At 41.0% G+C, this 22492-nt stretch overlaps 1 protein-coding gene across 1 annotated transcript in view; it reads right to left on the bottom strand.

The window, feature by feature from the left end:
* Nucleotides 1–5521: 5521 nt before the first annotated feature.
* LOC108667096 overlaps nt 5522–22492 on the bottom strand; it is a 32642-nt gene continuing 15671 nt past the window's right edge. Inside the window, 9 exon segments of the mRNA XM_047879956.1 lie at nt 5522–9605; nt 9608–9678; nt 10126–10351; nt 10917–11023; nt 11833–12141; nt 19226–19682; nt 20253–20611; nt 21533–21536; nt 22175–22443. Coding sequence (XP_047735912.1) covers nt 7877–9605; nt 9608–9678; nt 10126–10351; nt 10917–11023; nt 11833–12141; nt 19226–19682; nt 20253–20611; nt 21533–21536; nt 22175–22443 — 3531 coding nt within the window. The 3' untranslated portion in view covers nt 5522–7876.

Below are 22492 nucleotides of genomic sequence, written 5' to 3'. Positions count from 1 at the left end.
TTCAGCTCCACGTCCCGCGCCTGCAGCAGTTGGAGGAAGCATGGCAAAGAGTGAGCACGTGTCTGCTTATTGTGATATGAAAGTCTTTAATTGTTTGTTGGAAATGAATCGGCGACAGGCCACATCAGGCCTACACCTCAGCGCCGAGATCAATATGTTATGTTATGTTATAATGTTAAAGGTTTATTGACAAGACGAACATTCATATGAATCTGTCTCATCAACAAATTTTTATCATCACTCGAAAATAGATAAATCGAGCTCATCACCTAACGTGGGTTACAATTTTTTGCACAATCAGTATTGGAGCCGACTCAAGTAAATGTATTTTGCGATTTAACGTTCCTTTGCTCATGGACGTATGACAAAAGAAATGAGCTGCAATTATGTCATTGTGTTTCAAGCATTTTCTTTGATCAGGCTTCTAATGTGAAATAAGAAATAATAATATCATGTTATAACGAGAAAAAATAATCTAAAATATTATTTTTCGTTTCAGAAATCAGAGCGCGAGGGGAACCGTTGCGAGTCCACAAACTGTTACGCCTGCCAGTAAGTACAACTCAGATACATGGAAAACATAGCTTATTGTGATATGAAAGTCTTTAATTGTTTGTTACATTCAACCATGTTTAAATATTAAGTATCGTATGGGTTTATGTCACAGTAGAATAATAACTTGCTCATCATAAAATAGAATGCAAATTTGCTTGAATAATGTGAACGATGTTTACTTTCAATGCTGTTAACAAACAACAGGCTCAATCTACTCAAACTGTTTACAATTAAACGTTCAAAAATAATCGTACCTCTTGATTAAGATTCGTTCGTTCATGCATGGCTGGTGAGCTGCAGTTTTCTTGCCAAATGAACAATAGCATTAATATGTATTTTAAATCCAAGCAAATTGTACAGTTAACTGGTCCAGATGCACCAGCCACGAGAGCATAAAGACTGAGAAACGATCACGGAAGGAAACGGACGCGAGTAAAATAAGACAGTTCAGATGCACGTGTTGACTTCAATGTTTCCATACCACGAGTCATTAGATTTTTATCATAGACTATCGCAAAATGAAGTTTATACGGATGATGATGTACGAAGACATCATTCGGTAGCGTCATTGTAAAGGACAATCGACACAAGTATTCTTCATACTTTCAAAAAATATCTAATCGAATGGTATTATTTTAAATAGTTTATTCACCCTGTTATTTGGGTTTTGAGATCCATGAGTAATTTATTGCATTGGAGAGGATTGGGTGAGCTGGATTTGATCGTAAACCAACTCCTATAATAATACTCATTTAATGAATCAAAAGTGTGAAATTCAAATGCTAATTTAGTTCAAGTATGTTTTGCAGCCGAGTAGTTCCTATCTGGCAGTGGCCGAAAGCATGAATTTTTGAACGAATTCTGTCAGCAGACCAATTTCACGCATTATAATTTTACATGCAATGTTATTTCAGCAGGAGTGTGCGGAGCAAGATGGAAAAACGAGCAGCATCAGGCGGTCGATTTAACGACTCAAAGAACTTGTATGGTCAAGAAAAGCGTTCAATTGGACGCCTGAGAGCGGGCACCATCGTGCAGCGGCTCATTTTAAGGGTAGCAACCAAAAACTACGATATGTGGGTGAATTTGCCTGGTTGGAAATTGATTAAGGTTGGACCAGATATAAATTGGCAAGAGATTGCCTCACAGTTAGAAGGTTCAGATGTTACCATTGTATTCACTCCGAATGTTTCTAGCACTTACTCGCCAGTAGAAGCTTTGTGTCATTTTATATCAAGTTTATGTGAAAGTAGATCATCGTGGGAAGTGGTAGCGTCAACGGATTCAGAATGTTTTTATTCTAATGACGCCTTCTGCACCAGGGCTTGGTCTAGGGCACTGAAAGGCAAAGAATTTTCTTTAGAGATACGCCGCGAAAAAAGTCAAATGTGAGTTAATTTTTACATGGAATTAGTTGACATTTTTTAAAGATAAAGCATTTCCTTTGTCTGTTTAGCCTAAGCAAACCAAGAGATTTTCAAGGTCAAGCTTGAAACCGAGTAGAACAAGTTCAGTAGATTTTAATATATATAATGCTTAAGAAAAAACTAAACCGACTGGTATCAATTAGTCTGAACCTGTAATAGTCACAGAAGTGTTTGCTTCAGTAATACATAGCCGGTGCTTTGTTTCATCTTCAATTGTATACATTAAATGACATCAAAGAACATTTATTTCTTTACTTTCCCCTCTCAGATCTAATGCTTCGTTTATGACACTAAAGTCCTCGGCCGCGCTGTCCTCGACGGCTATAGTACCGTCCACAGATTCTTCATTATTATGTTCAAGGACCGCCAGCATGAACATACATTACTGAATTTACAACGTCACGTCTCTTTCATCGAGCTACGTTCAGTATTTTGCGAGATATTCTACGCTCACTGAATTTGGAGTCCGGCCGCGAGACCGGCCGTAAGACAGGCCGCGTTTTTGTCCGAGACGTGAATTTACACAGCTTGCAGGGGCTTGAACCCACAACCGCTGGCCTGAACTCAATTAAAAAAAAAACATTTAAGTTCACTCGTATATTCTCCTTCTCTCTTATACTGATCAAGTTATACTGTAGCCGATGTAACACCGTTAAGTCCAAGGAATGTAGTTATGATTGAGCACGATAATAAATTTGATTAGGCATTTAATATTTGTTTTTCTTATTACAGTCAGCGATTATTTCGATCTATTTCCTCATTGGTAGAGTTTATGTACGTCGGCCAGTACCTGCAGCATCGTCAGTCAATGGGTGTTAAAATTGAAGCTAAAAATCCTGGCCTCGTCTAACGGGATTGAAATGCATGAACCAAAATTTTAGGTTAAGGAAGCATAAGCGGGCAACCCACAGCTGATTAGGGAGAAATAAGAACAAGCATGCATGAATATCTGGTGACGGCACAATAATCAAAGATTACGAAGCTTCTAAGCCTCAGTTATCGACGTCTGCGTGGGGAACTCATTGAAGTATACAAGTATACATGGTTTATTCAAGGTCCCAGAAGGATTTCTAGAATTTGAAACAAGAACCAACACCAGGGGCCACGGCTATAAGCTAAAAAAACTGCGCTGCAACTTCTCCACGCGACAAAATTTCTTCTCGCTTCGAATCACCGACATGTGGAACAGCCTCCCCGCGAAGACATCGTTGGCGCTCCAAGTATGAACGCTTTCAAGAACAGACTAGATAAAGCTATGGAAAAATATATGTTCAGATTTGAAATGCATAGCACCATATCGAACCAGGTGGAAGTCTAGTAGCTATTTCAAACTATAGTCAGTCTTGAAAAATTCCGGTCAAAGGACATGCTTTTGGATCTTCCGTGAACAAGTCACGAAAAGTACAAGAATCGGCGACAGGCCACATCAGGCATACTCTTCAGTGCCGACATCGCTATATTATGAAATAATCGTCTAACATCATTAGAAAACTACTTATTAATGATCGAAAAACTGGTAAATATATTCAAAATAAAAATTAAACTTATTAAAGCTCAGAGAATATTGGCATAAATTCAAGCAGTTATAAACAAATTATATGATTACTATAATTTGTAATTAAACTGTGTACTATTAGTGTAAAAAAAGTTTTTCCTTTATTCTAGTCTTTTCGAAACTTGCACAGTTCTTGGATGCTTCGCGGCTATCAAATAGCCCTTACATGGCATGCGGTTTCTAGCAATCATTAACCAATCTAAAAAATAAATAAGACATATATGGGAGAAACTAAAAAGGTACAATATATAAATGGAATAACAGCGTACGAACTAAGTTAATCTATAATTAGATATTACAAGACAAATTAAACTTACCATATAGCTGGGGTAAACGGGCATTTTCATTCACATCTTCTCTCTCAACGAACGATTCAGGCGTACGAGAAGTGCNCACTAACCACTACCTGGGGACACTAACCACTCACCTGGGGACACTAACCACGAACCCGGGGGTGCTAGCCACACATGGAGGCATCTTAAAATCTTTGTAACGTGATGTTTTACTCCTGTAAGAATTCGCTAACGTTTCCCCGTTCAAGACGGTTTCCACACAGTGCCGTCAGTGAAGTCAGTCACAACTAGGTGATGTCCGAAAAACTAGGTCAAGAGTAATTTCAAAATTATGCAGTTAGATGCCGGGAGCATTTAAAGGTGTTCAAGAGTTAATCTTCACTTCAGCTGGTAGTACCCTCCGCCGGCTCAATGCCTCGGAGCGGGGCAGCACGACATTTTCAAAGTTCGAGAAAGATAACGTGGCAGCCGGCCGAAGCCGGCTACTGTCACGGGAGCTCAGCACAATAAACCTCCAACCTCAACGGTTAGAACAGAGACTACAGAACTTCGAACAATAAATTCACAGCGTACGTTGACTAGAAGTTTTCTTTACAAGGCAATTTACAGTGAACCGGAAAATCAACAATGCTTCTTCATAAACTTTATCACGCTTTCAGTTCATGCGAACAGCGCTGCTATATTGGCATGGGTGAGGACTTCTGTTGGCACGACATTAATGGGTGAGGAGTTCTGTTAGCACGACAGCAATGGGTGAGGACTTCTGTTGGCACGACATTAATGGGTGAGGAGTTCTGTTGGCACGACAGCAATGGGTGAGGAGTTCTGTTGGCAGGATAACGATGAATGAAGACTGCTGCTATCACGACAGCAATGGGTTAAGATTGCTGTAGACGTAATTTCTGTTATTCAATGCTTAAGCCTGAATCGTCCATTGTGAAATGGATGAAGGTTAGGCTAAAAAAAGTTAAGTTTGGGGAATTCTATGTTATGTTTTGCTGAAATTATTTATTGCGGGCTAATAAAGAATCCACATGCAAGAAAATTGATTATATAGATCGGGAGACTTGATGATTGATAACTTGATAAGCTGTTACACCATCACCTGCAGCATCTGATCATCGTTCATCAATTCATCGTTCACCGTGAAATTCTTGATTCATCTTGTAACTATATGTATATCTATTTCGCCAGTTTCGATTAAACTTCAATTTATTACCTAATTAAATATAAAATTTAAATTCATTTTTATTGAGCGTTTATGGCCGTAATCACAATGTTTTTGTCTTCTCCGCCAATTTCGATTTAAACGGTTACTTTCAGCCGACAATTTGCGTGTGGTTTTTGTGATTATAAATCCCAAGCCATATAATTGAAAAACCACATTTTTGTTCTTAGAACACGTAATTTTTCCTCTCCAATGAATTAAAAACTTCACTTGAGAAGTGGTTTTCGATTCAACTTGTGCTACTTTGATCAGCCTGAACATAAACTTCACGAGTTTTATTACCGGAGACTAGGCTGAGTATTGTGCTTGTTTGTAATCAGACGCTCTGCTGCCGTGTTGCCCGTATCCAGTTTTGGAAGACCGCAGCTTGGATTAACTCAAACTACCCAATCATCAACGGGAGCTTCGGTCATCGTTCAACTCGTCCAAACGCTTGGAGGCGACAAGGAAATTGAGTCCATTAGGAAGGGGAATTTTTAATTAAAAATCCAATTGCGAAAATAATTTTAGACAAAAACGAAATGCATCAGTCACATGAAAATATAGAACAAAACCATATGAAGCGTTTTGCATATCAATACGAAATAACGTTAGGTTCCCTGGATCTGGCAAGCGTTCGAATACATTCATGTCAGATTACCGAGTAACTACTCTGTTCTCTGGCAACATATGTAACCATGATATAAATAATTCTTTAAATTTGTTGAAAACAAACAGTGAGCAATGCGTGGTTCACGGGCACAACTTCCGAGCGATATTTTCAAGTAAATTTGTAAGTGGAAAGGAATAATTTATAACTTTCAATTAAGTTTATCCTTTTCAATTCCACCATTCAATTGCGTTTTTTCGATTGCAAGAAATAAGATTTTTCCCTAACAGTTCTGTCAAGTTGGAGCCCAGCCACCGACTCGTGTCGCTTGCACACAAAACGATCACGCTGATATTGACGAGTGAACATGTAAACAAAATATTTTTACCGAAGGAAGAACTCGAAAACAATTTTCATCATTATAAATAATTTTCATCATTAAGGTCTACATTTCTGAATTACCTGTTACACAATTTAGACGGAAAGCCACAAGACTCGTCGGTTTTGCCAAACTTAGGAATGGAGAAGTTAGAGAAGACTCCTTACGATAACAACAATAAGAAACAGCAAACAGCAACAAAGTTACAATAAAACAATGAACAGAAAATAAGGGAAGTGCGTTTGATTAAAATTTAGTGGCTATTTGCCAGAACACAAATCACCCCAATGGAATATAACTACAACATCGAGTGCAATGAAAACATCTCCAAGCCTCCTATTGTAGGGTATACAAAATTTTATATGGTTTTAGAAACCGATAGAGCCTGTTTACTTAGCACGTTCTAATATGTACAACAGTCGAAGATATTTATTTTTTGGGAAATGTGTGTGCATGGGACAGCGCTAACCTCACTACAGTGGACACAATTGGTTCCCAGAGACCGCACTGAAAAGCATGGCAGGCAACCCACGATGAAGAGGCAGAGCGCACATTTTACAAAGTATAAATTACTGATATTGACTTTACGTTAATTTGTTCTTAGTAAAAATTACAATAATTTTTGACGCCTTGACTATTATGCGTACATAGAATTTGAACGACCATTAAAATTTTGGCAGCCTAAATTCGTGAGCCACGCCATGTCTTCCTGTGAAGTTCAGTAACGGAGGCAAACTCGCTATGAGACACAGCAGCACTTACGTCAGATTGAGCTTAGCGAGGATGAGATGCCGAACTTTGAAAAGTTCTCACGAGAAAATAGAGCTAATGACATCAACAGCATCACATCAGCTATTCAAATTGTGTTGTGTTCTACTTTTCATGAAAATTAACTTGCCATGAATAGCTTTCAACTCGTCAAAATGAGTAACACTGAAAGCACTCAGTCATTCAAATGCAAAATAAACAAGTTTTATAAAGATGCCAGCATCGTAAGAAGCACGCTTCGCTAGTTGCTTGGTCGCCATCTCTTCGAACCCACAACACGTATATTAAGTAGCACAAACCTTGACCAAGTGAAAGCATTCATTGAAATGAATCCATTTGAGAGTTCACTGCGCAGCACAATCTAAGCCACAATCGTCGAAAAAGTACAAAAATGCTTGGCTATTCATGGTCCAACTTCAAGAGTAGGAAGCTCCTATAGCTAATGCAAGTCCACCTTTTACGAATCATTCGCATTAGTCGTGACTATTCCGTTGCAAAGCTCGGTCACCTCTAATACGAATTGTGTTTACTACACCGCATTTGCCGCAACATAGCCGTATTTAGCTCAGAAAATCGATCCTCATTACCCAGGTCCTACTTAAAGTTCTCGTCTGCGCACGGTGGACGAACAAAACTATGTACACATTAAAAAGCCTACCCATATTTAAGAATAATTTTAAACGCATCAAACGATGCTTAAATCTCAGCTAATATCTATATTCTTTGGCAAAAACATAAATTCTTGATAAAAGAATCATTTCCCATAAAAATTTGATAGAAAATTTCACGACTATTCATACGTTTCATGTTTATATGCATATAGTATACTATTTTAAACACAGAACAATATACTTTGATTAATTAAAATGGTAAAAGTCAGTACAGTCATACTCAACAGTCACTAAAACATTTGAGATCATACTATTCACTTCTACAGGAAAGGAATAATACTTATCAAGACCTGAAAATCTGGTGCACATACAACTCGATTTCACAATGGTTGTCGTACCTTAAACTAAAATCTAAGCTCAATAATTGAGCTCGTCTTAGACTGTGTAATTTTTTGAACTTTCCGCACACCATTATCTCCAAACCTTTTGGAATTTTTTAAGAGAAACTTTTTTGAGCTTCTGAACAGCTGTGCGTAAATCGGACGCGGGTGCCTCCTCGTCGGACAGCATCTCGCCCTCGGAGTGCACGGCGAGGGCTCCTCTTGTGCGTGGCATAGCGCCCTTCTGTGGGCCCACGGCTCGCCACGTGTCGTGTAGAGACTTGATCCGACGGTCAGAAAAATTTTCACGTGATGTTGCCAGCGTGCTGGGATCGCTGTAGGTTTCCTTGACTGGGCGCCGAGCTTGGTGACGACTTCTGCTTACCTTGCTCATGGCGGAAGAAAAAGTGCTGCTCAGAACTGCCGCGGCAGCTGTCGCTCTATTGCGTTCAGTCTCGAGTGGTGCGTTCCTATCCTTTAGCACAAGTTTGCCAAGCGTTTTCCAACCAGATTGCAACTGGTAAATGTTTTCGTGATCATCCAAAATACGGCGTTCAACGCGAGACTTGGACTTGTAGCTCGAAGACGAAGAATCGCCAAGATGGCCATACTCGAGCTCCTCCACCAAAACAAAATTGCTTGGGTCCTCCATTCGCCTTGCTTTTACGAGAGCTTGAGCGAGGATGTCTTGAGTAGTGCTTGACATTGGAGCTTTTAATATCGTATAAGGGATTTGCGTGGACACGTTGTGGATGCAGACTAAGAAGTTGTTCTCCTCCTCCCATCCCTTCGTATCTTCATCGGAATTTGCTTCCGACTCCCGCTTCGTAAAGTTGCTCATTATTGTGGTGAGCCAGGCTCGGGTGCTTGGGTCGTTCGAGGTACGCTTGATCATAAATTTTCCTTCACCTCTCCAATGTGACTGAGCCAGCAGAGGCTTCTCGTTAAGATCAAGTATTCTCTGCGTGGTCATTTTATCTCCTCGTTTCCAGCCCCTGGCGACTTCTTCAATCAATATGTAATCCTCAAGCTTGCCTGGTCTGTCCATTTTTCCAAGAGTTCGAAGAATGACTTCTCTTGTCGTGCAGTCCTGTGTTACACTGATAACAGTCACTGGTTCATCAGGTGTCACCTGATAGATTCTCATGAAGAACTTTTTCCGTTTCAGCAAGGCACTGGGAACTGCCTCCATGTCCTGGATTTCTTCATCCATTGGATCGAGGTCATCCTCGTGCGATGGAGCAGGGAAGATTTCGTACTCTTCTTCTTCTAGCTGAGTGTGGATGAAGATTGTGGAGACGGGGAGAGGTTGATTTTGCATGTTGCGCAACCTAAGATGCCTGTAGCCTTTACGCAAACAGTTGACCGATATGATCCTCTGTGCAGTAGTGTGACTTGTGGCCGTATCGGTCACCAAAAATCGAATGAACGACAGATCTTTGCACATTATTTTGAAGCTGAAAGTTTCATTCCATATAGGGTTAAAGGAATTTCTTGTTATTATTTTAGTCCGGTACTTAGCACTATCCGCAGGGATGCCGAACACCTCCACTTCGATCATAGGGCTGCCATGAAAGTGATTAAGGCACACGTATTGGCCCGAGATGATAGTGAGTGTCATGCTCACGATGTGGAGACCGTCAAACTGCTTCGCGAAAGGGTCAAAGCGACGGTACATCATGTGATTCCTGTCCCACAGGACCCTGGGTTTAAGCACGTACCCGCAATTGCGGTTCTGCTCAAACATGGCGTAGTTCAAGTGGAGGAACACGTCGTCAGTTTGGTAGTTCAGGGCTACCAGCTGGACGCCATTAGCCCAGATGAAGGTTTTTCTACCACAACGCGACTCGTCGCAGGCTGGTTCTGGGACTGCTCCGATGGCAGCTTCTTATTCTGATCCACAAAACATAAAACATGATCAATTCAGTGCAAATATTAGGCAGTAAAGAGATTAATTATTTTCTAGTGAAAGTTGTACGCCTAACTGAAACAAAATGGAGCTACACAACATAAAACAAGATCAATTCAGTGCTAATATTAGGCAGTAAAGAGATTAATGAAGTTGTAGTGAAAGTAGTACGCCTAAATGAAACAAAAAGGAGCTGTAAACAGCATTAGGACCTAACAAAAAAAAATGTAACTCAGTACTCACTGCAGTGAGTGGCAAGAGCGCCTTTTCTCGTCGACGAAAACGTGAAGTCACGGACGGACAGACAGATAAACAGACAGACGGACGGACAGACGGACGGACAGACGGACGTGGCGAGCACAATGGTGCATGTTTTCCATTAATGAGAAAATGCGCTAAAAATTATAACTTGCGAACAGATAATGAATCACCTTGATGATGAACCTGTAGAGCATTTGCTGAGGACTGGGGAGATGAGGGTCGTCAGAGAAATCAGATTCGAATAGGAACTTCGTGACGAGTTTGTCACCGAAGACTTCGTTGAAGATGGCCGCCATCTTGGCCTGCTGCTGCACTGAGCAATGGTTCTCGAGGGACAGTATCACAGGGTAGGGGCTCGTGATGAACGCACTCCGCTCTATCGCCTCCACAACATTCCTTAACAAACAAAATAATTATTTATTATTGGCAAACGAAAATACAATTTTCGCAACCAGGAAATATTGCTTTAGGATCTCAATTACGTCGAGGGATAACATAAATAAAACATACGTACGGGCTGCGATAGCCACAAATTATGTACCAGCTGATAGTGCAGTAATTAACTCTGATTACGCAGGTGTTGAATTTCAACTCAAAATTTTCCTGAAATTTATTGCACCATGGCCTCCCAACGCCGAAGCTATATTCATCTATCAATAAATAAAAAGTTAACAATCAAATTTAGAAAAGGAAACATATATAAGATGGTAATTATAACATGTCAGTTTGTTGCTTTAGTCGGTCTTTGAGTCTTGAGCAGATGTTGCCAACTTTTTTGCTTGTGTATTTCTACGTTGTCAGTGCAAATATACAAGTTTACTTCATCTTCTGAACACTACAAGCTGTCATACTAAATAAAAACTCAGCAACAACTTATCATCTGAAAGCTATTGCCTTCTTCTCACGGTCAACAGGGTGGCTTTTTAATAGATTTAAAAGAACTAAGGAAGTAAAGCATTACCTGAAAGGTATCTTTGTAGTGAAGGTATGACCGTGGTAGATCATAGGTGAGCCGTCATCACCATCGTAACAGTCAAGTTCGACGCAACGGCAGCCTGTCTGCAGCACCTGTGAGTAGTCAACAATTTTATAACCATACACCGTACCTACATATATACTTAGAATAGGCCTCTTTATCAATTAAAATTTCAAACTAACATGTGCTTCGAGGCCCACGGAGTAATCACTTCTTAATATTTACAAAATGAGTAAAACCACAGATCAAGAATTTCAAGGTCCATTTCAGATCAGTTCAGGATAGCTCCACTTAATCTTCATATAACGAGTTACGATCGCTTGTGTGTCTGCTGCCATGTGACGAACCTTGTGATGTACGGCAAGAAAGTCGCGTTATTAACAAGGAAGAACTGAGAAGCTTTCTTAGCGGAACATTTATCGCTACAGATTGAGGTAAAATGTCTCTATGTGAGTTTAGTATAAGAAAATTCACCCAACAAATGAACATCACATTTTTTTGCAATTTTTACTAAAAAAATTACGTCATCTTGGGAAAGCAGATTAAACCTTTATACGGATTACGTGCTAACTATTTAATAAATGTAAAATTAAGGTTTGAATTGATTTTTGTAAGCGTATAAATTCTTCATGTAACGATAAATTATGTTTGGAAATACTAAGTCTGAAGTCTAACGCTTATTTCCTGCCACTACCGTCAATGGGGGAAAGTGACCATGGTAACGAGCAGCCCTTCAATAAAATGGGAAAAATTAGGCTTGAAATAAATCAAGGTTTGAAAGGTAGAAACGAACATCAAAGCTGCTTAAATAGCACAAAAAAACGATTTAGGAGTGTTTTAAACAAGATTCAACCCTTGCAGTGGAATGAAATAAAGTTTAGTGATCGATATAGCCACTAACCTGGCTGTAGAGCTCGACGGAAGACTCCCCCTTGAGCTGGTGCCCTGTGAGGTAGGTGTTGTGTGAAGAAGCGATGTAGTAGTGCGACAATGGGTAACACATCTCATCCTCATCAATGGGAGAGTCTTTAAATGCATAATTATCTTCATCCATGAGCATGCGCGCGAAGCCTTCAAAAGAGAGCACGCCCATGGCACGCAAGGAAGGGTCGGGCTCATGACGCTCCAGCAGCTCGTCCAGGTCAGCTTCGTTGAGGTGCTCGCCTTGCTGCTCCACCAGGAACTTCTGCAGCTCGACTGTCGTCAACACCTGCACGCAACGTACTTATTTTAGTGAAGTGATCTTTATTGAAGCCTGTAAAGTTCCCTGCAGAATGACAAGCTAGGACTACATACTCTACAAGCAAGGACTCTACAGACAAGTCTCGATACCACTGCTGTTCAACCATCAAATGGATTTGTGAGCAAAGCTATTGTCACTGAAAGATTGTCAAAATAAACAAACAATACATGAAGCTTAAAGTCATTCATGCTCTTTTGAAACAGTAAAATAACATTTATCACTATCGCAGGAAAAAGTGTATCAAATATTTCAATATTTTTCATTAACAGGATTATCAGTGTATTGGTTCTTCAAGCTCCTGTTGGCATGATGGCCGAGGACCCTACATACGACAGGCGCACCCTACATACGACAGGCGCACCCTACATACGACAGGCGCACCCTACATACGACAGGCTCACCCTACAGGCGACAGGCGCACCCTACAGGGACAGGCGCACCCTACATGCGATAGGCGCACCCTACAGGCGACAGGCGCACCCTACAGGGACAGGCGCACCCTACATGCNAAATAAATGATAAATATTAGGCCATGTTAAAAACTTTGGCTAAGTATTTAACATGAGTTCTGTCATTTCTTAGTTACAACATTTGCTAAAGTATCTATATAAATTTTGCGCGCTGCACGATCGTTGATTACGCATGTACACTTCTTATAAATTAGTAAATTTGTCCAGTCTTATACGATTATCTAATCAAGTCTGGGGCATGAATTCTGCTCTATTTTTTCCCTACACAAGTTCCATGAGACTGACTGCCCCAGTTCTGCTCAGAGCTGAGCTTGGCCGCGTTCATTTCCCTTTCACCTGCCGGCGCTGAGCAGCAGAGCGTCTCCACGTAGCAACGAGTGAGCTCAGCCAGCAATAACACACAGATCTGTATAGTATAAATCAGTATAGTATATAGATCAGGGGCAAGTATAAGCGGCCATTTTCATTCAGCATTTTATTCGCATCTTTCAGCAAGTTCTGAATTCATGAATATATAGGTAATTAGTGTCGTAGGTACCTTTTGGTGAAACAAACGATATGTATCGTATAGATTTTCCTCCGACTTTTATTTTAATGGGATTAGTTCAATGTCACTATGAAACGCGAGCGCATTCAGTTCTAGGTCTCATAAATGACATTAATTTGAAAAAAAAATAATAAGGTTTTATGCTCGGACACACATAAGAATAACTTTCGTTGGAGTTTAGAATTTTACTAGTAGAGGCAAAAGTGGAAAGATATACTTGAAATGTAACGATTTTTTATTAATGTTGCGCCTTTATTAAGACTGGGTATACATATCCTTTCTTTTTTACATATATGACCAATATATTGCATCAGAAGGTTAATTTTTTTAGAATTTACGTTGAATCCCATAATTGCTAACATTGTAATGAAAATTTTGATGAATCACGAACACCAATACCGATCTTCCAGAAAAATAACGCAATCCAGCACCCTAATTTAAGCACCCAATTTCGAAAGACTATATATCGGAAAATGCGCCGGAAAATGCACCGGAAAATGCGCCGGAAAATGCACTGTTAGCACCGTAATTTGGGCGCATGTTCCTAAAACGCACACTCACAGTACGCAACAGAAAAGCTCGATAACGGGCCGTGATTTATAAGCTTGTTTCTATGAACAGAGTCACCGATCGTAAAATGAATAAGACGCAATATAGTATAAGGTCCAAACATGAATAATAATAACTAAATAATAATAATTAATATTAATAAATAATAATAATTAATAATAATAAATAATCTACACGAATTCATGTTCAACCGTTAATATGCTATAAAGAACTAATATTCCTATCAGACTCGACAATACAAACTTGATGAGATTTCGTTCCATCATAACACGGAAGTAAGAGAAAAGTTCAGTTGCGATGAATATCTCTCGCCAAAGGAAGAATTTTGTGCATTCGGAATGTCAAATTTTATAAGGCGACCCCCAACTCATATTTAAAATAAAATTTTCGAAGGGTTTGGTATAAAAATGAGCAAATCTATAACGAATTTTGAGCAATAATTTATTATCGGTACCATGTATAGTTGTGTACATGGTACAATGGTTCACTCGGTATAATGTATAGTTGTATACATGGTACATGTACAATAGTTGACTCGTTATCATGTACTATACGTAGTTATATACATGGTACAATGGTTCACTCGGTAGGTATCATGTATAGTTGTATACATGATACATGTACAATGTTTCACTCGGCACAACGTATACATCATGCAAAGTACTTTAGTGAGCAGCACGCACGGTATCACGCACGGTATCACGCACGGTATCACGCACAGTATCACGCACGGTATCACGTGAGAACTTGATGAGAACTTGATGAGAACTTGATGAGAACTTGATGAGAACTTGATGAGAACTTGATGAGAACTTGATGAGAACTTAATTAGAACTTGATGAGGACTTGATGAGAACTTGATGAGAGCTTGACGAGAACTTGATGAGAACTTAATGAGAACATTTGAGCTATGATGACAATAAATAATAAGTTTGGGAAACGGGTAGAGGATCAGGAAGAAACTAGAAGCAGTTAGTAAGCAATCTCTATTGAAAAAATAGACCAATAGACGAGAACAAATGTGAGGATAGATTTCACGGGCTTTAATTCGAAAAATATTGAAAACAAACTGCATCTCTCGGGACAAATTATTAACGAGTTTCTAAAATGCTAGGATCCTGAACAACGTGCTAAATAATTTCGAAACTAAAGTAATCATACTAATTAAAAGACCCGATCAAACTCAGCCTCAACAGAGATTTAACATTTAGAGCTCATTTTTATGTAAAAAAAACTTGGCTTACGAAATTAGAACAAAAACTCCGATAAGGGACAAATAATGAGTATGAAGGAGCAAATGACTTCTTGGACTCCCTTGGCTGAGTTATTCTTATTTCAGTGAACAGAATAAAATTTCTCGATGCTAATGTTTTAAAGCTAAGTTTTCGTTGACAGACAACAACACTCCACTCAATCATTCACATTCAGAGAAGTAAAAAAAAAAATCCGCGGTCCCGTAGTAGCAATTGTCTGTGGTGTTCACCGCACGTTTGGAGCAGATTGCCCTGCCCAATGGCAATCATTGGGCAGATTGTCACCAACGGCGCAGATTGCCCTGCCTAATAACAATCATTTTTGCATCCTCGTCAGAAGAACTCATCGAGGATGTTACCTTGATGGCGACGGCAGGCTTGGGGCCGCTGCATGCCTCGTCCTCGAAGTAGAGTTTGAGGTATTGTTCCTTGAGCCAATACAGGCGCTTGTCCTTCACCTCCGCCAGCCTGCGCTGCGCTCGTAGCACCATCTGAAATACACGCAGTTATGGTACAGTAATACGCGATTATGGTACAGTAATACGCGATTATGGTACAGTAATACGCGATTATGGTACAGTAATACGCGATTATGGTACAGTAATACGCGATTATGGTACAGTAATACGCGATTATGGTACAGTAATACGCGATTATGGTAAAGTATTACGCAATCATCATGAAGTGACATGTAATTACGGTGCAGCAACACGCAATTATGGCGCAGCACCATCTGTAATACTTACATCACTCACATCTCACTGTGGCAGTCAAAAATTTCCTAGGTTTTGTTGAAGTTCAAAATTAGAAATTAAGACCAAGCGTTGCTCTCATAAATTTTGCGATGAAACTTAACTTGGATTCACAACTCAATCTCAATGCACTAGACAAAAATAGTAAAATAACATCAGTCCTCGAATCTTTTGACAAATGGAAAATGATATTGAGCCCCGGGCAAGATAAATAATGTACAAGTCCAATGACATAACTATATTTCGATTAAGTATACGATGCCAACAAAGTGCCTAATTAAGCATTCGTTTTACTGAGAAGTAATAAGCAAAATAAATACTCGGGTCCATTACGAACCCGAATATTTATTTATTATTAAAACGAAGTTAGATGCCTTATCCTCAGTATATGTTTCGGATGTGGCAGTCCCAGGTCACGATGGAAGTTCCAAGCCAACAACGGACTCTCCTAATTAAGTATTCGTTTTAATAACAAGTAATAAGCCAAATAATTACTAGAATCTATTACGAAGTTCTTACCTGTAGTCCCTGGCACCAGACGCTGGCCACAGCAGGAGGCGCCATGAGCAACATGACTCTGTTGTCCGCGAGACACGCGCCGTACACGACGCTCACGCAGCAGCAGCCACAGCCTGACGATGTCTCGGGGAAGTACCTGTGCCCGGGGATTTAGTATTATTAAGTATAAAAATATAATAATATATATATACTTAATAATATTTTATAATTAAATTATTAAGTATAATAATACGATTAGTTGTTCATACGTCAACACCCTAGCTTATCACCTCCAGTGACGTCACACTAATAAGCAACAGTTAGCTAACTGACATCAGTCGAGTGGGTTCCCTCTTAGCTTCCTTACGCAAGACCGATCATACAGCACCTACGCTTGTATCGCTCATGTATTTCCCGTGAAACTCTGTTACTCGTCATGCCCATGAACCTCTCTTACTCGTCAATAGTGATATATTAAATTGTCTTATATAGTTAACGCGAGTATCACTATCCGGCCTGAGTGTGTCTACAGTGAGTGTGAGTAAGTTGGAATGTCTACACAGAGTGATTCACAGAAACTTCCTGATATGAAAGTTCAGTGAAAAAGAATTAGTATCATTTCAATATAAATTTTACTGAAAAAGATATTAGCTTAATTTTTTATCATTTAATTACAAAGATGACATCGGACAAATTACGGCCCCCATTGTCAATGCATTCAGTTTTTTTCTGAAGTTTCGTTCAACTCGCTGAAGCATATTGATGTTGGCGATGGCTTGGCGTATGTAGTTCCTAAAATGAAGTAGGGTTCTTGGACAGTCATTGTAAATAAATGATTCACCACAACACCATCACGCCCCGTGGACGCCACCACAACACCATCACGCCCCGTGGACGCCACCACAACACCATCACGCCCCGTGGACGCCACCATGGGACATGGTGGGACATGGCGTACTGGGGACATGGCGAGACATGGTGGGACATGGCGAGACATGGTGGGACATGGCGTAGCGGGGACATGGTATGGCATGGCGAAACATGGATCAATGAACGGCGACGACAACGATCAAATATCATACAGATTTTCCTGAACTATTTTTTAGGCATTGGCAACATTAATTAAAAACTTTTCTCTAACTCCTGCACAAGCATGAACCGAAATGAAATTAAGCAGTCATGAATATCATGTCAGTGACCAACAGAACCTGCTTGAAAATAAGTTGATGCAAAGCAAAAATTAAATAGTATTTAATGAAAAAAAGACTTTAGTCATAAGAATTCGCCGGGAGACTTCGAGCTCACCAGATTATTTAACTGAACGGTATGAGAACCAAGCTCAAAGTAGAATAATCATGATGAATAGTGACGTGATACTAGCCATGAGAGTAAAATAATGACAATAATAAAATAGCGCACAATAATGACAATAAAGTAAGTTCTGCTCACCATGAGCGCACAACAAAGCATGTTGTGCTCACCATGAGCGCACAATAAAGTTGTGCTCACCATGAGCGCACAATAAAGTTGTGCTCACCATGAGCGCACAATAAAGTTGTGCTCACCATGAGCGCACAATAAAGTTGTGCTCACCATGAGCGCACAATAAAGTTGTGCTCACCATGAGCGCACAATAAAGTTGTGCTCACCATGAGCGCACAATAAAGTTGTGCTCACCATGAGCGCACAATAAAGTTGTGCTCACCATGAGCGCACAATAAAGTTGTGCTCACCATGAGCGCACAATAAAGTTGTGCTCACCATGAGCGCACAATAAAGTTGTGCTCACCATGAGCGCACAATAAAGTTGTGCTCACCATGAGCGCACAATAAAGTTGTGCTCACCATGAGCGCACAATAAAGTTGTGCTCACCATGAGCGCACAATAAAGTTGTGCTCACCATGAGCGCACAATAAAGTTGTGCTCACCATGAGCGCACAATAAAGTTGTGCTCACCATGAGCGCACAATAAAGTTGTGCTCACCATGAGCGCACAATAAAGTTGTGCTCACCATGAGCGCACAATAAAGTTGTGCTCACCATGAGCGCACAATAAAGTTGTGCTCACCATGAGCGCACAATAAAGTTGTGCTCACCATGAGCGCACAATAAAGTTGTGCTCACCATGAGCGCACAATAAAGTTGTGCTCACCATGAGCGCACAATAAAGTTGTGCTCACCATGAGCGCACAATAAAGTTGTGCTCACCATGAGCGCACAATAAAGTTGTGCTCACCATGAGCGCACAATAAAGTTGTGCTCACCATGAGCGCACAATAAAGTTGTGCTCACCATGAGCGCACAATAAAGTTGTGCTCACCATGAGCGCACAATAAAGTTGTGCTCACCATGAGCGCACAATAAAGTTGTGCTCACCATGAGCGCACAATAAAGTTGTGCTCACCATGAGCGCACAATAAAGTTGTGCTCACCATGAGCGCACAATAAAGTTGTGCTCACCATGAGCGCACAATAAAGTTGTGCTCACCATGAGCGCACAATAAAGTTGTGCTCACCATGAGCGCACAATAAAGTTGTGCTCACCATGAGCGCACAATAAAGTTGTGCTCACCATGAGCGCACAATAAAGTTGTGCTCACCATGAGCGCACAATAAAGTTGTGCTCACCATGAGCGCACAATAAAGTTGTGCTCACCATGAGCGCACAATAAAGTTGTGCTCACCATGAGCGCACAATAAAGTTGTGCTCACCATGAGCGCACAATNGCGACAGGCGCACCCTACAGGCGACAGGCGCACCCTACAGGCGACAGGCGCACCCTACAGGCGACAGGCGCACCCTACAGGCGACAGGCGCACCCTACAGGAGACAGGCGCACCCTACAGGCGACAGGCGCACCCTATAGGCGACAGGCGCACCCTACAGGCGACAGGCGCACCCTATAGGCGACATGCGCACCCTATAGGCGACATGCGCACCCTATAGGCGACATGTGCACCTGACTCTTGGAGCTGCCGCCCCACGCGCAGTTCGTTACGATGCTCGCCGCCGCAATGGCGTCGAAGATTTTCTTCTTGTGGCAGTTGTTCCTGAAGACGAGGACGTCGAGGGACGTGTTACGTGTTAGGAGTCCTACAGACTTGAGCTGCTGATGGCGGTTAGGGAGCGTTGCGCTCGGCAAGTGGTGGGCTGAGCTCGAGGAGCCAAGCTTCGTGTAAGGCGGCGTTGGTGGAGATGAAGTGCTTGTTTGATCCTCTAAAGAACTATCCGACAAATTCTTGCGTGTTATAGCAAACATTTTGAAGATGTCGCGTAAGTCCTTGCGTGCTCGTAGACTAAATGACTTGTAGAGAGCAACGAAGTCTGAGAAGTCCAACTCCGCTGCCTGGGCTAAAGGCTCTCCTCTCACGCCCTGAGTGCCGAACTCCAAAGGGCCTCCAGATACGCTCCTCTCTCTGGAAAATTGAAAAATCTCTTCGTACAAACTCGATCGACTCCATCAACGGATCAAGATTACGCAATGTAAAATTCGTAAATTGAATGTACAAGATTCGTAGGATATTCAGAAATAAGTTTAATTGAAGTTAATGACAAAAATATTGAAGAACATCAATATACTTGATTGATCATGCCTACAAGGTAGAAATGACAAATAATTTTTGTTTTGTTACAGGAATATTCACGATATTTTAATTAATACGTGTCGGTGATCTGTTTCATTATCAGGTCACATTAAACGACCATTTATAAGTTTATAATGAAAATATGGAAAATTTAATTGTCATTTTCTCAGTTCAATTCTTAATTAATTTGTTATTCAAGCGAACTTCAGATATCGACATTTGAAGCTTTATATATTTGAAGCTTTATATAACTTTACATATTTGAAGCTTTATATAGCCTTATATATTTGAAGCTTTATATAGCTTTACATCTTTGAAGCTTTATAAAGCTGTATGTATTTGAAGCTTTATTAGGCTGTATATATTTAAATCTTCTGAAGCAGAAAAAGTAAAAATTGAGACCTGAAGGTTTGCTGCTGGGCACGACTGTGCCTGGGCGAAGGCAGCCCAGACAAGACGCTGGGATGTTGCTGGTCAAAGCCTTTAGCAAGGCTCGGCAGGGGGGCGTCTTTGCCCCCGTATGGAGGCCCTCCAGCAGGTGACCGGTGTCCAGGAGACAGCTGGTCCTGGTCAGCTGGACGCCGTCTGGCTGGAGGAGGGGAAGGCTGGTGGAGGATAGTGCTGGCTGAGGAGGAGGAGGATAAAGTCGTGGTGGAGAAGTGATGGCTGTTGTTGTTGTTGTTCACGACTGTCGTGGGGGTGAGAGTCGTGCGACGATTTCCTGACACTGGCGACGTCGTTGAGGGTCGGTCATAGTCGCCCTGTCGTGTAATCATCAAATATTAATTGATAATTAATATGCTATAAAGAACTAATATTCAGGAATTTAAAAGCAAAGAAAATTGCCAAAAATTTCACCATTTCTTATAAGAGAAAACGTTTCGTAGTCTAGCTCCATTGTCAGTTCAAAACCTGTAACACAGGTACAAACAATTAGTAACCTAAAATTCACATTAAAAAAATTCACCGAAACTTAAGGACATTAGAACCGAAATAGAAAATAAAACAAGCATAAATGAGACAATACGAGCAGAAAGTACTATCTATTTATAATTTGTAGACGATAGGAACTAAAAGCAGCATTTAAATGGGATAGGAACTAATATTCCCATCAGACTCGACAATAAAAATTTTTATGAGATTTCGTTCCATCACAAAACGCAAGTAAGAGGAAAGTTCAGTTGCGATGAATTTCTTTTGCCAAGGAAGAACTTTGCGCATTCGAAATGATAAATTTTAAAAAGGCGACACCTAACTTAATTCAAATAAATTCATCGAGGTCTGGTATAAAAGTTAGTAAGATCTACAATGAATTTCGAGCAATAGTTGATTATCGCTGTCATGTTTAGTTGTGTACATAGAACAATGGTATGCTCGGTACCATGCATAGTTGTGTACATGATACAATGGTTCACTCGGTACAACAAATACATCATGCACAGTACTTTAGTGAGCAGCATGCCCGGTACCACGCTTCGCTCATGTATTTCCCGTGAAACTCTGTTACTCGTCATGCCATAATCAGTAGTGATATATAAATTGTCTTAGTTACCGTGAGTATCACTATCCTGCCAGAGTAACATCTATACAAAGTGATTCACGGAAACTTCCCGATTTGAAAGCTTTACAAAAAAACTAGTAAAAATATCATAGCAATATAAATTTCGTTGAAAAGACATTACCTGACTGTTTTGCCATTTAGTTTTAAAGATGAAATTGGATACATATCAGCCTCCATTGTCAATGCATTCAGTTCATTTTTTAACGTTTCGTACGGCTCGCCGAAGCATATTAACGGGTATTTTGACAATGGCTTGGCGTAAGTAGTTTCTAAAATGAGGTAGGGTCCTTGCAACAGTCATTGTAAACAATTGATTTAAGATAAGCAAATAGAATAATCACACGGAGCCAATTCGGGGGATGGGGCCGGCCAAAGAAAGTCACCTGAAGGAGGAATAAGGAACCGGTTACGGAATGCTCGTTGAGTAGCGATAATGGAACGGCCAGTAGAAAAGTACGCCTGGACAGCAAACGCACGCTGCTTGTCCAATGCATAGACTGGCAACTGACTAGGCGAGACACTTGTCTTTCACATGAAATATTTGTCTTCGTCCTTTTCCTACAACATCTGGCTGCTTGGTGCGAAATACAAAACAGGAAGTTTCTGTGAATCACCCAGTGGAACGCCGTTTCGTCAGTACGTTCATTAGATTTATATATCTATGGTAGCCACAGGCAGAGGCAACCGGACAACTGCTAACGAGATGGCAGCTGTGGACGCCACCACAACACCATCACGCCCCGTGGACGCCACCAAACGTTACCTGCGGGCGAGGTGGGCGACGTTGCCGTCCCTGTAGCCGAGCTGCACGTCCTTGATGCAAGAGACCTGCAGGAAGCCTTCGTCCAGCGTCCCGCCCGTCAGGTCCGGGGACATGGCGTACTGGGGACACGGCGGGACATGGTGGGACATGGCGTACTGGGGACATGGCGAACTGGGGACATGGCGGGACATGGTGGGACATGGCGTACTGGGGACATGGCGAGACATGGTGGGACATGGCGTTCTGGGGACATGGTGGGACATGGCGTACTGGGGACATGGTGGGACATGGCGTACTGGGGACATGGCGGGACATGGC

This window comes from Hyalella azteca, unplaced genomic scaffold (genome assembly GCF_000764305.2).
Source record: "Hyalella azteca isolate HAZT.00-mixed unplaced genomic scaffold, Hazt_2.0.2 contig441, whole genome shotgun sequence".
NCBI lineage: Eukaryota > Metazoa > Arthropoda > Malacostraca > Amphipoda > Hyalellidae > Hyalella > Hyalella azteca.
This window is presented reverse-complemented; position numbering and strand designations above follow the sequence as displayed.